The sequence below is a fragment of the Henckelia pumila genome, chromosome 3 (assembly GCF_033568475.1).
Source record: "Henckelia pumila isolate YLH828 chromosome 3, ASM3356847v2, whole genome shotgun sequence".
Classification (NCBI taxonomy): Eukaryota; Viridiplantae; Streptophyta; class Magnoliopsida; order Lamiales; family Gesneriaceae; genus Henckelia; species Henckelia pumila.
In genome coordinates this window covers 131402543-131418355 of record NC_133122.1, presented here as the reverse complement: position 1 = coordinate 131418355, position 15813 = coordinate 131402543, and the positions used below count along the sequence as shown (strand labels likewise).

Sequence of the window (15813 nt, the reverse complement as noted above, 5' to 3'; positions counted from 1 at the left end):
AGAGGCCATCAGATGGCATATCAACAAAAAGGAATTTTATGCAGTTAAAAGGGCTTTCGAAAAATGGCCATTATTTTTACTTGCTAAAAAATTCACGCTAAAGGTTTATAACACCCAGGTAAAAGCTTTCTTAAAAAATAAGATTGAATCTAAACCTGAGAAAGCTAGGTTATTAAGATGGCAAGCATTATGTCAAAATTATATTTTTGATATTGTTATTATTAAATCTCATGAAAATATTCTTGCAGATTTCTTAACAAGATATGGAAGTGGATTCCATCATGAAAATGCAGAGGCATCTCAGGAAATACCTTGGGTTGCTTCAAACCGAGTTCAACCAGTTAGCCATTAATGCTGAAATGGCCGGCAGGTTACAACAAGCTGATCGGATAAAAGTATCTAATCGAATTATAGGATGTATGCAAGCTCAAACACAACTATGGGCTGCTATTCAAGGGCCAATTGTGAAGGCCATAGAGAAACCATTGGTTTCTTATAAACAAGATATGCTAAAACCATTGGTTTTACAAAAACAAGAGTAAGAGATCAATCTTAGGCCCAACATTGACAAGGGCAAATCTAAGATCGATACTAATCCAGCTATTATTTCTCCATTTCAAGTTTATCAACAGAGGTGGGAGAAATTAAGTACAAGAAGTGAAATTAACCCTAACACTTACAGGGTTGATGTTGCAGGGATATATCTAAGGGTATGGCAAAAAAACAATGTCAATCCTAAGGATGTAAAGCTTTGGTATGAATTTGGAGCCTTGGCCTCAGTTTATACAACGTCACCAAGCTTTCCGGAGATATCACAGTTACCCAAATGGATTCAGGAAGCAGTCCAAGAAACATGGGCAAATAACGACCATTTGTCCAGAGGAGATGTGCTTGAATTATATTTCTTTAGTGCAGCTCCAGAACCAACAGGGAAAGGATCACACGAACCCTTTTATTTCATCAAGCTAAAGAGACCTGACATGAATAATCAAAGATTCATTAAGGACCCTATTCCTGAGGAAATACCATTAGTGTCCACTTTTGGAGAAAATGAAATCTCAACCAAAAGGGCATGGGGTATTTGGGTTTGTCTCACCGAGAAGGACAAGGTCAAGTTTTCGTTCAAATTTTATCAGAATTCTGTGAACGGATCATTTCTGTTAAACACAATGACAGGAAAAACTACGGCTTTTGCGAAAGAACTCTTCGAAAAGAAGAGAAACTTTTTATGGAACAACAAGCTGCCAGGGAGTAAAAAAACTCGTCGAAAATTTTGTAACATGGCTCATATCGGAAGATGGTCAGAGAACATCTGCCCAGAGTGTCCCAACCAGAAGGAGCCAGAATTCGAAAAAAACTTCAAACCCCAAACGGATCGAAAAGATTTTTCCGAGACAAGCAAAGGTGGACAAGGACCATCAAAGATGCGTTTTCACAGGGGCCTACTTCAAAAGCAAAAGATGCCTCCACAACAATAAAGCAGGCATGTGAGGAGAATAAAGCCAAAAGAAAGTGGCAGGCATGTGATTTCTCCACTAGTAAAAGATGCCATCAATAATGGCATAAAAAATACAAGACAACTGCCTCCTCCACTAGTAAAAGATGCCATCAATAATGACATAAAGAAATAGAAGATAGCTGTAAGATTCCCTGAAGTTTCTCGATGAAACGAGTGGAACCTCAGCTATAAATACAAGCGTTCAAGGAAGCTGAAGACATTGATCATTTCCTTCAGTTTTTTTACAAATAAATTGTTGTAATATTTCTCTCTCTATTGTATTAAGTTTTCTTTATGTATTACAAGAACAAGGCTACTATGAGTAGCTAAACAAGTTGTCTTCTCCTCTTCAAAGGAGTTGATTTATGTAATAATATCATGTCTGAATAATTTGTTTAAAGCCTCTTGTTCTTTCATGCTCATATTTTATAATTAAATTCATATACCATATGCCTTAAGGTAGAAAACGAATTAAGGCTGTGCTGAGTGTCGTTGAAGGAGCTTGTGGAGAAACCATCTGTTGCGACTGCGTGGTTGGAGTGTGAGGATCACTTCGTAAAACTCCGCAGGTATGACCCGACGACATTTTGGTCAAAGAGGTATTTAAATTTATTTAATCTCACGGAAGCATGTTGGACCCTGTAGTAACCCAGAACTCATTTTTAGATAATAATATGTTAAACATGATTAAGGGTTAGTAATTTCGGAGTGTTATTGGACTTCAGAGGAGAATTTGGGCTTTTGACTTTGGGCCGGATCGGAAGCTCCGAACCCAGATCGAAAGCTCCGATCCCAGCCACTTCGGAAGCTCAGCGGAAGCACAGAGATCGGAAGCTCCGATCCTGGAACGGAAGTTCCGATCTCCAGCTGCCAGCAATGCTCGATGACTCAGCCGCGAGTTTTGACAAGTGTTGAACGTAGAGCAGATCGGAAGCTCCGATCGCCCGATCGAAAGTTCCGATCCCGACGTGTCACACATGCACGCAGTGAGCTGGATCGGAAGCTCCGATCCTGAAATTAGAAGTTCCGATCCTGGCCGGGAATTTTGCCTATAAATAGGGCTTCTCAAATTCAATTTTAAATACAAATTCCCGAGTTTCTTTCTTCAGTTATATAGTGTGAGATATACACTTGAGGGCCATATCGGTTATAATAGAGGTTCTGGAATAACCAAGGTGTGGTTATAGTCATCCGGGACTAGCGACACCAAAGGGCTAACTACGGACGAAGGTATGGTCCGGGAATCTATTTAAGTTTTGGGAGTACTTATTAGCTTAGTTAAGGCTTATAGAATTTATGTAGTGATACGGTGAACTTTTGAATATAGGCTTCGAACCTAGGATCTTACTTTACTTGAATTAGCCTAGAGGTACGTACACATTGACTGAGATTGCCAACGAGTATACATGTTTATATGTTGCATTTATTTGGCATTATTATATGGCATGATATATGATTTACCGCTTTCTATATTCATATGTCATGTGCATATACACGTTGAGCCTATGCCTTGTTATACCTGACTATAGAGCCTCTCAGCTCTATACTCGATAGTCTGTTACTGAGAATACCGCGACGGCGGCGGCATTTATGTTTTTCTACTCTGGTGTACTAGTCGAGTGTGGTTGCACCCAGAGGTTGATCCGTGCGGTGGCAGCACTCATGTGGCGCTGGTTCTGAGCATGATTTTTCAGATGACTCTGTACCAGTCATCATGTTGCATGCATTATATACATATGTTTACTCATGTCTATGTACTGGGCGTTAGCGCTCACGTCCTAGTTGTTATCTTGGACACCCTATTCCATGGGGCAGGTCGTAGGATGGACGGAGCTGGTAGTTCAAGGCAGGACTAGGGAGCAGGAGCCTTGAGGATTTTATTATACAACAGGATTCGATATAGCTGTATAATGTTTACTGTTTTAGGTTTAGATTTGGTTGTATCACTACAGATTTAAGCCTGGATTATGTTACAAAGCTGATATGTAAATTATGGTTTTGTTTCCGCATGTTTTACTCTGTTAAGTTATTTTGCTGTATTAAGTTTAATGCATGCTATTAGTTGCCAGTTAGTAGGTGATACCATGCAGGGTCACTACATTTTTTGGTATCAGAGCATGCTTAGATTTTGGGATTAGTACTTGGGATTTAGTTTAGTCTTGAGTAATTCTTGCGCATTTGGGATTTTAATGTGCAATTCTTTTCAGGATATGGCTGACGAGAGTCACGGTAGTGTTGGCCAGGGAGGTGGTCATCATCATCGTCGCCATCATCATCATGATGATCATCATCGTCATCATGAGGGTAGACGTCGCTACTCTATCAATAAGTTCATGCAAGTAGGACCGAAACCCTTGGTGGGAGGCGAGAATCCTGAATAGGCGAGGAGTTGGATGTCTAAACTCGAGAGTACTTTTCGTACTTTCGATTGTACTGAGGATCAGAAATTGGAAGTTCTAGAATTCGTTCTAGAGGATCGAGCACGTTTTTGATGGGCTGCCAAAGCTGCTCAAGCACGTACTGAGAGAGGACAGGTGACTTGGGGAGATTTCTGTCGGGAGTTCCAGAAATTGTATTTTCCTCCGGCTGTTTGCCAAGCACGATCTATGGAGTTGCTTATTCTGAGGCAAGGATCAATGACTATTGATCAATATCAGCAACGATTTCTTGATCTGCTACCTTTCAGTCCTCATATTAATGAGAGTGATGCATCGAAGTATGATATCTTTCTACAAGGTTTGAACCAAAATATCTACTCTCAGGTTGTCGTCTGTGATGAACCGGTATCTTTTGAGACTTTGGTGAACCGTTGCCGTCTTGTGGAGACTAGCAACAGGTGGGCACAGTTGATGATGCCAGGACAGCCTAGTGGATCTTTTGAGCCTCGAGCTCAATCTGTTGTACAATCTGGACCTACGTCTTCTTCTACTCCTACTACTTCATCTGGATCTCATGGTTCACGAGGTATGTTCCGTTTTGGGAAGAAGAAGAAGAAGGAGGAGTTTTGTAGTCATTGTGGAGGGAAGCATCCTGCAGCTTCATGTCGGAGAGCTACTGGTGCTTGTTATATTTGTGGGCAGCAGGGACATCTGCGGAGAGATTGTCCTCAGCGCATGGGTTCTGCTAGTGGATCGGGATCACAGGTTGGATCTCAGGCTTCTATTGTTCCACGTCAGCAACCAGCACCACAGAGTTCTTCTGGATATCGTCCCCAGACTCAAGGGCAGGTGTTTGATCTATCTCAGGAGCAGGCTACTGAGGGAAGCGATCGCATGTTGGCAGGTACCTTTCTGTTATGTGGTATTTCTGCACTTGTATTAATTGATACTGGAGCATCGCATTCCTTTATTTCTAGTCGCTTTGTTAAGAGACATAGATTACCTTATGTATCATTAGATATGGATTTAGTTGTATCTACTCCATTGGAGCAAGAGATAGTAACTAAGAGTCTAGTAATGGGTTGCCTTCTGGAGTTTGAGGGTAATGTGTTAGCAGCTAATTTGATGATATTAGCGATGACAGATTTTGATTGTATCTTGGGAATAGATATGCTGACTTTGTATCACGCTACTGTGGATTGTTATCAGCGTCTGGTACAGTTTCATCCGGTTGAGGGTGATAGCTGGTATTTTTATGGTGAGGGTGCGCGACCTTCGATGCCACTTGTTTCGGCTCTGAAGGCATGTCATGTCTTGGAGTCAGGTGGGGAGGGCTACCTCATCTATGCAGTTGATATGTCCACGAGTAGTACGGGTATTGATCAGTTACCGGTTGTCAGCGAGTTTCCTGATGTATTCCCTGATGAGATTCCTGGTTTTCCTCCGGTGCGAGAGGTTGAATTTGGTATTGATTTAATAACAGGAACTAATATCCCGAGCGCCTTATCGTCTAGCACCTTCAGAGATGAGGGAATTGAAACAGCAGTTACAGGATCTGCTTGATAAGGGATATATTCGTCCGAGTGTTTCTCCGTGGGGAGCACCTGTTTTGTTTGTCAAGAAGAAGGATGGATCGATGCGATTGTGTATTGATTACAGGCAGTTGAATCATGTCACCATCAAGAATAAGTATCCTTTGCCGCGGATTGATGATCTATTCGATCAAATACAGGGTACTTTTGTTTACTCGAAGATAGATCTGAGATCTGGATACCACCAGATTTGGTACGAGACTCGGATATATCTACGACTGCTTTCAGGACCAGATACAGGCATTATGAATTTCTGGTGATGCCATTCGGTTTGACGAATGCACCGGCAGTCTTTATGAATCTGATGAATCAGATATTTCGAGAGTATCTGGATAGATTTGTCATCGTCTTCATTGATGATATTCTTGTATATTCTCATGACAAGGATGAGCATGCACAGTATCTAAGAATTGTTTTACAGACGTTACGAGATAAGCAGCTGTATGCGAAATTGAGCAAGTGTGAATTTTGGCTTGATCGGGTAGTGTTTCTCGGTCATGTGATTTCTAGTGAAGGGATATCTGTTGATCCTAGAAAGATAGAGGCAGTACTGAACTGGTCTCGTCCGAAGACGGTTGCTGAGATTCGTAGTTTCTTGGGTCTAGCTGGATATTACCGTCGGTTCATCGAGAATTTTTCACAGTTGGCCAGGCCTTTGACTCAGCTTACTCGGAAAGATGTTTCCTTCATATGGTCCTCGGATTGTGAGGAGTCATTTCACGAGCTGCGTGGACGTCTTACTACTGCACCTGTGCTAGCTCTACCATATGGATCAGGAGGTTATGTTGTCTATACTGATGCCTCTGGTCAGGGGTTAGGATGTGTTCTAACACAACATGGACATGTTATTGCCTATGCTTCTCGACAGTTGAAGACGTATGAGACTAACTATCCAGTGCATGATCTCGAATTTGCCGCCATTGTATTTGCACTCAAGATTTGGAGGCATTATCTTTATGGCGAGAAATTTGAGATATTTACGGATCATAAGAGTTTGAAGTATTTATTCACTCAGGCGGAGTTGAATATGCGACAGAGACGCTGGATGGATCTTCTGAAAGATTATGATTGTGAAATCAAATATCATCCAGGTTCTGCCAATCTTACTGCTGATGCCTTGAGTCGGCAGGTGAGACTTTCTGCACTTCAGACTAATGAAATATCTCATATGATTCAAGAATGCTATTCATTGAGTTTTACGCTCAAGCACAAGAAAGGGAGGAATGGAATTCGTTTGTATACTATTCTATCTGAGCCAACATTGTATTCTCGGATCAGAGATGCTCAGATATATGATGTTAAGACTCAGCGTTTGGCACATCTAGCCAATGAAGTTAATACATCTGGATTCCATTTTCAGGCAGATGGTTTATTGTGCTTATCTAATCGAGTGGTTGTACCTAATGATGCGGAGCTCTGGAATAATATTCTTTCTCAAGCTCACAGGAGTCGATTATCAGTTCATCCTGGTAGCATGAAAATGTATAAGGACTTGCGAACTAGATTCTGGTGGAAAGGGATGAAGAGGAGTGTGTATCAATTTTTTTCAAGATGTTTGGTTTGTCAACAGGTCAAGGCTGAACATCGACGACCAGGTGGATTATTACAGAATCTTGAGATTCCCGAATGGAAGTGGGAGCATGTGACTATGGATTTTGTTACCCACTTGCCTATGACTATACGTCAGTGTGATGCTATCTGGGTTGTCGTTGACCGTTTGACAAAATCAGCACACTTTATTCCTTACAACCGAGAGTATTCTTATGATCGCATGACACGCTTATATGTCCAGGAGATAGTGCGATTACATGGGATTCCAGTGAGCATAGTCAGTGATAGAGACCCGCGATTTACCTCACGTTTTTGGGGTAGTTTTCAAAAGGCGTTGGGTACCACTCTGAGTTTGAGCATTGCATATCATCCGGAGACTGACGGGCAGTCAGAACGGACGATTCGTACGCTGGAGGATATGCTACGTTCTTCTGTCATGGATTTTGGCTTATCTTGGCAGGTTCAGTTACCTTTGATCGAATTTGCCTACAATAACAGTTATCATCGTAGTATTGATATGGCACCTTTCGAGGCATTGTACGGTCGACGGTGTCGTACTCCGTTATTCTGGGATGAAGTCGGGGAACGACAAGTCGAGGGTCCTGAATTGGTGCAGCAGATTGTAGAGAAGGTAGATCTGATCAAACATAGGATCAAAGTTGCTCAAGATAGACAAGCCAGTTATGCTAATATCCGTCGCAGGCCACTTCAGTTTGAGCCTGGTGAATATGTGTTCCTTCGAGTATCACCTTTCAGGAAGGTGATGAGATTCGGCATGAAAGGCAAGTTGTCTCCTCGTTTTATTGGACCTTTCCAAATACTGGAAAAGATCGGAGATGTTGCATATCGTTTGGCTTTACCGCCAAATCTTTCCAGTATACATAATGTTTTTCATGTGTCGTTGCTTCGACAGTACATAGCTGATGAATCTCATGTGATTCAGTCTACTGATATTCAGCTAGAGCCAGATCTGTCTTTTGTTGAACGACCAATCCGTATCCTAGATAGGAAGGAGAAAGTTCTTCGGAATAAGACTATACCACTTGTGATGGTACAGTGGCAGCGCCGAGGCGTTGAAGAAGCAACTTGGGAAACTGAGAGTCGTATGCAAGCGGAATATCCTGAGTTGTTTGTTTTGTACTTTTGATTTATCATGTAAGATGTAATTACAGTTGTTGTAATAAAACATGGTTTGAATGTTTCATATTGTTATCTTGATTTATCTTTAGATATTATTTCGCGGACAAAATATCTAAAGGTGGGGAGAATGTAGTAACCCAGAACTCATTTTAAGATAATAATATGTTAAACATGATTAAGGGTTAGTAATTTTGGAGTGTTATTGGACTTCGGAGGAGAATTTGGGCTTTTGACTTTGGGCCGGATCGAAAGCTCCGAACCCAGATCGGAAGCTCCGAACCCAGATCGGAAGCTCCGATCCCAGCCACTTCGGAAGCTCAGCGGAAGCACAGAGATCGAAAGCTCCGATCCTGGAACGGAAATTCCGATCTCCAGCTGCCAGCAATGCTCGATGACTCAGCCGCGAGTTTTGACAAGTGTTGAACGTAGAGCAGATCGAAAGCTCCGATCGCCCGATCGGAAGTTCCGATCCCGACGTGTCACACATGCACGCAGTGAGCTGGATCGGAAGCTCCGATCCTGAAATCGGAAGTTCCGATCCTGGCCGGGAATTTTGCCTATAAATAGGGCTTCTCAGATTTATTTCTAAATACGAATTTCCGAGTTTCTTTCTTCAGTTATATAGTGTGAGATATACACTTGAGGGCCTTATCGGTTATAATAGAGGTTCTGGAATAACCAAGGTGTGGTTATAGTCATCCGGGACTAGCGACTCTAAAGGGCTAACTACGGACGAAGGTATGGTCCGGGAATCTATTTAAGTTTTGGGAGTACTTATTAGCTTAGTTAAGGCTTATAGAATTTATGTAGTGATACGATGAACTTTTAAATATAAGCTTGGAACCTAGGATCTTACTTTACTTGAACTAGCCTAGAGGTACGTACACATTGACTGAGATTTCCAGCGAGTATACATGTTTATATGTTGCATTTATTTGGCATTATTATATGGCATGATATATGATTTACCGCTTTCTATATTCATATGTCATGTGCATATACACGTTGATCTTATACCTTGTTATACCTGACTATAGAGCCGCTCAGCTCTATACTCGATAGTCTGTCACTGAGAGTACCCCGACGGCGAGGGCATTTATGTCTGTCTACTCTGGTGTACTAGACGAGTGTGGTTGCACCCAGAGGTTGATCCGTGCGGTGGCAGCACTCATGTGGCGCCGGTTCTGAGCATGATTTTTCAGATGACCTTGTATCAGTCATCATGTTGCATGCATTATATACATATGTTTACTCATATCTATGTACTGGGCGTTAGCGCTCACGTCCTAGTTGTTATCTTGGACACCCTATTCCATGGGGCAGGTCGCAGGATGGACGGAGCTGGTAGTTCAAGGCAGGACTAGAGAGCAGGAGCCTTGAGGATTTTATTATACAGCAGGATTCGATATAGCTGTATAATGTTTACTGTTTTAGGTTTCGATTTGGTTGTATCACTACAGATTTAAGCCTGGATTATGTTACTAAGCTGATATGTAAATTATGATTTTGTTTCCGCATGTTTTACTCTGTTAAGTTATTTTGCTGTATTAAGTTTAATGCATGCTATTAGTTGCCAGTTAGTAGGTGATACCATGCAGAGTCACTACAGACCCTAATTCGGAGTATATCGGCTGGAAACCTTACGTAACTGATAGTCTTGCATGGCCGGAACTGGTTCGATAGGTTAAAAATGCCATGTACAAAGGATTAGTTGCTAAATAATATTTAATTCAAAAATGAAGACCACTAAGGAGTTGAAATAAAGAAAATTATGATTAGAAAGTTAAGATAAAGTTTGAAGTGTTGGTAGAAATTTTTAAATCATTTACCCAAAAAATAACGTCAAAATTGTAGATAAATCTCAATTCTGAATTTTTTTAAATAATATTATCAAAATAAAAATAATTACAAGAACATAAAATAATAATAATAATATAAGAAATCAATAAATGCACACACTGACACACTCCCAAAACAGTAGCATATTATAATGTTTATATATATAATAGTAGCAGAAAGTCCTCTTTTCCATCTTCTCACTCGCTAGCTTTTGCTCTCTCTCTCTGAACTCTGTAAAAAAATAATAAAGGGGACTCTATTCTGTTCTGTCACCTGAAATTTTGCTTATTTTGAGGGCTCTTCCTCGCCGCCTCTAATTTACGGCCGCTGCGCAGAGATTTGAAGTGCTGTGCTGCATTTAGTTTTCGTGGACTAATTCTTGGCTTTATTGCTACTCTCGGTGCTAGAATTTCTAGGCAGGAATTTACTGAATCTCATTTCTTTTGCCTTGAAATGGAGAGTTGATGTTCTGGGTATTCTGAAATAAAGGGTTTCTTGAAAAATCTTTTTTTTTTTATGTGTGTTTTTTTTAATTGGGTTCGGTAATTAGAAATAGGACCTTTTTCGTTTTTGTTTTTTAGGTGGAAAGAATTTATTTTGGTTTTTGAGATCCGGGTTCAAGAAAAAGACTCGTCACAAATGGGGAATTTGGGAAAGTGAAACTTGGGATTTTTCTTTTCTTTTTGTTCCTTGTATTTGTTGGGATTGTGCTCTTTTTTTTTTTCTTTTTTTTTTTTCAAATTTATTTCTTAATGTCTTGAAATCCCATTTGCTTTGGATCTGAGAATTTCTCTTGGCTTTCGTTTTCTTGGAAGAAGGTGGTGGCGCTTGCTTCCGTGCAATTCTTTTGTCTCATTACGTGTTTTTTTCCTCCCCTTATTCTTCGCTTTCAGATCCGTGAGAGAATCTCCTGTAGACGAAATAGGGAACAATGAAGCAAGCAGAAGAAGCCATTAATGTATCCAGCTTCAATGAGACTGAGCTGGACGGCGGCGGAAAGGAGGAGGAGACGGTGGAGCAGCCCATTTTCAGCGTCAAAAATGCCCTCTGGCACGGCGGATCCGCCTACGACGCCTGGTTCAGCTGTGCTTCCAATCAAGTATGCACATTTCTCACTCTGATTCAATTGTACTTTACCCCTCTACACCATTCTTGAACTGGATTTTTCTTGCAGGTTGCGCAAGTTTTGCTAACTCTCCCTTATTCTTTCTCCCAACTTGGAATGCTTTCTGGGATTGTTTTTCAAATCTTCTATGGTTTGATGGGCAGCTGGACTGCTTATCTCATCAGTGTTCTATACATTGAGTACCGCAGCAGAAAGGAAAAAGAAGGTGTCAGCTTCAAGAATCATGTTATCCAGGTCCGTTAATCTCGCAAAATACAACTAATTTTTTTTTTTTTTAAATAAAAACCCACAAAAATAAAAGTTAATCGAAGGCTAAAATCCTTGATTTGATTTCTCAATATGCAGTGGTTCGAAGTTCTTGATGGATTACTTGGCCCATACTGGAAAGCTGCAGGTTTAGCCTTCAACTGCACTTTTCTCCTCTTTGGATCTGTCATCCAACTCATAGCTTGTGCAAGGTGGTGACCAAATTATAACAAAACTTTGATTTTTTTTTAAAAATATATATATTTCAAATCATAATCTTGGATAAAAGATTGGATATTCGCAAAAATAATTGACATGTTTTTATTTTCAGCAACATATACTACATAAATGACCACCTGGACAAGAGGACATGGACTTATATATTTGGAGCTTGCTGTGCCACCACTGTTTTCATCCCCTCTTTTCACAACTACAGAATTTGGTCCTTTTTAGGACTTGGGATGACTACTTACACAGCTTGGTACTTGACTATTGCAGCCCTTGTTCATGGCCAGGTTGATTTTTTATTTTTATTTTATTTTATTCAAGAAATTTAAATAGTAATATTTTCAATGATTAAGTTTGGTTTTTTGTGCAAATGGGATCATTAAAATATAGTTTTTCTCATCTTTTTTGTGCTTAATATTGATTAATTGTAGGTCGAAGGAGTGCAACACTCGGGTCCAAAAAAGCTGGTGCTGTACTTCACCGGAGCCACCAACATACTCTACACATTTGGTGGACATGCTGTCACTGTGTAAGCTTTTTTCAATGTTTTTTTGAAATTTTTTTGAATTTTTTTCTTACATTTTATTTTTTAAAAAAATATGAAAAATGTCATCTTTTCTTCTTCTTCTTCCTATTCCCGGCTTCTCTGTGCAGCTTTTGCCGGCCACATAGGGGACTGTGTTACGAGACAGAATAATAGAAACTGCTTTTTCTTTGTTTATTTCAACTGGGAAATGAGAAAAAAGAAAAAAAAAAAAAAGAACACTAATAATATTAATAAAGCTTATTTTGTCCCCATTCCCGGACCCCGTGAGTAAATAAAGTTCGTCACTTCTTTGTTCAAGTTTTAGAAATAAATCTCTCATTTGTTCTATGTTTTTACCTTAATCTGTGGACTGAGTTTGCCCAAGATGTATTAAAAATCATGTCTTGATCATCATCTTTTGCTTCTGCTAAAAAATATATATATTTATAGGGAAATCATGCATGCCATGTGGAAGCCTCAAAAGTTCAAGTACATTTACTTGTTAGCCACACTCTATGTGTTCACCCTCACCTTGCCCTCGGCGTCCGCCGTCTACTGGGCATTTGGGGATCAGCTCCTAACCCACGCCAACGCATTCGCTCTCCTCCCGAAAAATGGCTGGCGTGATACCGCAGTTATACTCATGCTTATCCATCAGGTGGATCATCCTACACCGTTGTTTTCCGAAATAGAAACGAATTGAACAGGAGTTTTATGTATTAATGACTTGACACATTTGAAAAACAGTTCATCACGTTCGGATTTGCTTGCACGCCGCTCTACTTTGTGTGGGAGAAGGTGATCGGGATGCACGATACGAGAAGCTTATGCTTGAGGGCCCTTGCGAGGCTGCCTGTGGTGATCCCGATATGGTTCTTGGCCATCATTTTCCCGTTTTTCGGGCCGATTAACTCGGCGGTTGGCGCGCTTTTAGTGAGCTTTACAGTCTACATCATCCCTGCGCTGGCTCACATGCTCACATACAGAAAAGCCACCTCTCGGAAGGTAAAGATTGCAACGAATAATTGAGTTACTTTGGCCTAAAAAAAGTGGAAATTAAAGTTGAAATTTGTGCAAGAATTTTCGATGTTGGGGGGGTGGGTGGAGTGGAGAGTATAGACACAAGTTAGTGACATTAAATGCATGGATTGGGAAATATTTGCCCAATATTTGAAAATTTTGGTGGCAAGTCATTTTCAATTTAGTTATATGCTATGCTCTGATCTCCATGTTTTATCAATTTATATAAAAATAAAATTTACAATAATATTTTTAAAAATTTCTTGCGTACTTGTTCTATTTCCTCTAATTGAATACCTCCTCTCCTTTTGTTTGCTGTAGAATGCCGCGGAGAAGCCACCATTCTTCATGCCGAGTTGGGCGGCAATGTTTCTGATCAACGCCTTCATCGTGATCTGGGTATTGGTAGTCGGCTTTGGGTTCGGGGGATGGGCGAGTGTGACGAATTTCGTTAAACAAATCGACACATTCGGGCTCTTCGCCAAGTGTTATCAGTGCAAAGCTCCGGCTCTCCCCGCACCCGCACCACCCCACAATTAATCGGCCCCGATCCTACATTTTCTCAAACCGAAAAAAAGGAAAAAAAGGGAAAAAAAAAAAGAAAAAAAAAGAAAGACTTTCACTAATCAAACACAACCCTCTTCTTCTATCTCCATATATATCTTGTAATATACGTGGGGCTTAGCAATGTTTCCCCTACATGTGATGTGTGCTTTTTCAACTTTTTTTTCTTTATTTTTTTAAAATTAAATTAAATAGTTTGATTTTTCTTGATTATATAAGAGTTTGTGTTGAATTGTAATGGGATCCCTTGGCTTGTCAAAGAATGGGTTAATTTACAATATAAGTTAGTATATTGGTTGCCTCTTTTTTGTTGGAATATGACATTAATTACATTTGTATTTTCTATATATATATATACATACACACATATATATAATCGAATATCAGGATTTATTCAGTCTACCGCAAGGGTAACGGTGGTAAGTTTTATTCTCACAAGAGAAAAATAATAAATAAAATGGAATGATGACTAGTGAATTTATTTAAATTGGTGATGTAAATGTGATTTGGGCTTGTTCTTGAAGGCTTTGTGGAAATTACAATTTTATCCAAGATTCTCTCTGTGTGGTAGTGGGCCGTGGGCCCAATTTACTCACATGGGCTGAACGTTTGCATCTTTCTTTGTCACGTGCCACATTCCATCATCTTTATATTGATAGCTATTTTATTATTCTCACGATGCTCTCGCGTCTAATATATATATAAATAATAATTATATTTGTTGGGCAACCCATGTTGTATAACATACATGATAAACGATATTTGTCGATTTAAAATTTTTTGAATCAAATAAATAACATTCTATAATCGCAAACGAAAGTGTTTTCGAGGATCAAATCACAAGGGGATTGAAAAAATTTACAGGGATGGACATATACTAAAGAGAAATCGCTTAAAATGATGTCTACCTTGAGTTTTTCGGGAGAAAGATGAAATATATTCACATCATACATACATGTTGATACTCACTAAAATTAGAGGGTTCAATCCAAGGTACGATTCCAACATAAGCCCAAAGCTTCAAGTTCAGAGGTGAACCTGAAAGCAACAAAGAGTGTTAGGGGGGGTCGTAGCGTAGTTCATCCGACGCTCAAGTTAGAACGTGAACGAATAAGAAAAAAAGAGCGCCTCTTGAAATGAAAGTGAATGAGTTGCAAATGAAGTTAGCAAACTTAGTATTTATAGGGGAGAAGCTAGAGGACCACACATTCCGCAGGGAATCACGTGAGTGAGATTCACACATTTTTCATCCGGGACTCGCCTTTCTAGGGCTGTTCAAAGTGTGACCTTGTCCTTGAAGCGAGGCTGAAGCTAATGGGCTTCGTCCAGACAAAGCTTAGGCTAAGGGCTCACCCACCTCAGGTAGGATAAGATCTACCCGAGCTACTCTCCTCCGATATCGTCATCCTCAACTCCTAGGCTCATCCTTGGCTTCCCAACTCCCAAGCTCATCTCTAACTCCTCACCTAACCTCTTAGCTCATTTTCACCCTTGTCACCTCCCTTGGTTATTATTGGTGCAACTCCAACTCCAACTTTAACACATCTTGCCTACTGTTATGGGCTGACCATACCTCTAAAGTTGGACCTAGGGGTGCAATCGAACCAAACAGGTTCACGAGTTTTTCGAGTCTACTCGATAAATATTTGATTCGTATTCGAACTTATCGAACTCGAGCCGAATTCGAACATGTTCAAACTCTTTTTCGAGCCGAGCTCGAGTCAAAATTATTTTGTTCGATAGTTCGCGAACCTTAATATTTAATCAATATAATATAATTATATAATAAATAAATATATTTCGAACATTTTCTAATATTTCGAGCTTTTCGAACCATAATATTCGAGCAATAGTTCATGAATAGGTTCGAATATTTTGAGCCGAACTCGAACTCGAAACTCATTTCGAGCCGAGCTCGAGCCAAAATATTTGAAATTATCGAGCTTCAAATCGAGCTCGAACTCGAATATACCTATAACAAGCCGAATTCGAGCCTTAAAATTTTATCATTATTCGGCTCGATTCGGTTCGTTTGCACCCCTAGTTGGACCCAAGCATTGGTTCTTGACTATCAACTCGAATTGGGCCTAAGCATGTAATGGACC

At 40.1% G+C, this 15813-nt stretch overlaps 1 protein-coding gene across 1 annotated transcript; it reads left to right on the top strand.

The window, feature by feature from the left end:
* Positions 1-10181: 10181 nt before the first annotated feature.
* Positions 10182-14009, top strand: LOC140886412 (auxin transporter-like protein 2). The gene is made up of 9 exons (XM_073292987.1): positions 10182-10414; positions 10892-11097; positions 11173-11358; positions 11470-11582; positions 11702-11885; positions 12030-12127; positions 12575-12782; positions 12872-13129; positions 13466-14009. The coding sequence occupies exons 2-9, from the start codon at positions 10930-10932 to the stop codon at positions 13682-13684; spliced, it is 1434 nt and encodes a 477-aa protein (XP_073149088.1). The 5' UTR covers positions 10182-10414; positions 10892-10929; the 3' UTR covers positions 13685-14009.
* The last annotated feature ends 1804 nt before the right edge of the window (positions 14010-15813 follow it).

Coding starts and splice junctions, on each gene's coding strand:
- LOC140886412 (XM_073292987.1), top strand. CDS start 10,930: ATGAAGCAAGCAGAAGAAGCCATTAATGTATCCAGCTTCAATGAGACT. Junction 11,098..11,172: donor TCAGCTGTGCTTCCAATCAA/GTATGCACATTT, acceptor TTTTTCTTGCAG/GTTGCGCAAGTTTTGCTAAC. Junction 11,359..11,469: donor TCAAGAATCATGTTATCCAG/GTCCGTTAATCT, acceptor CTCAATATGCAG/TGGTTCGAAGTTCTTGATGG.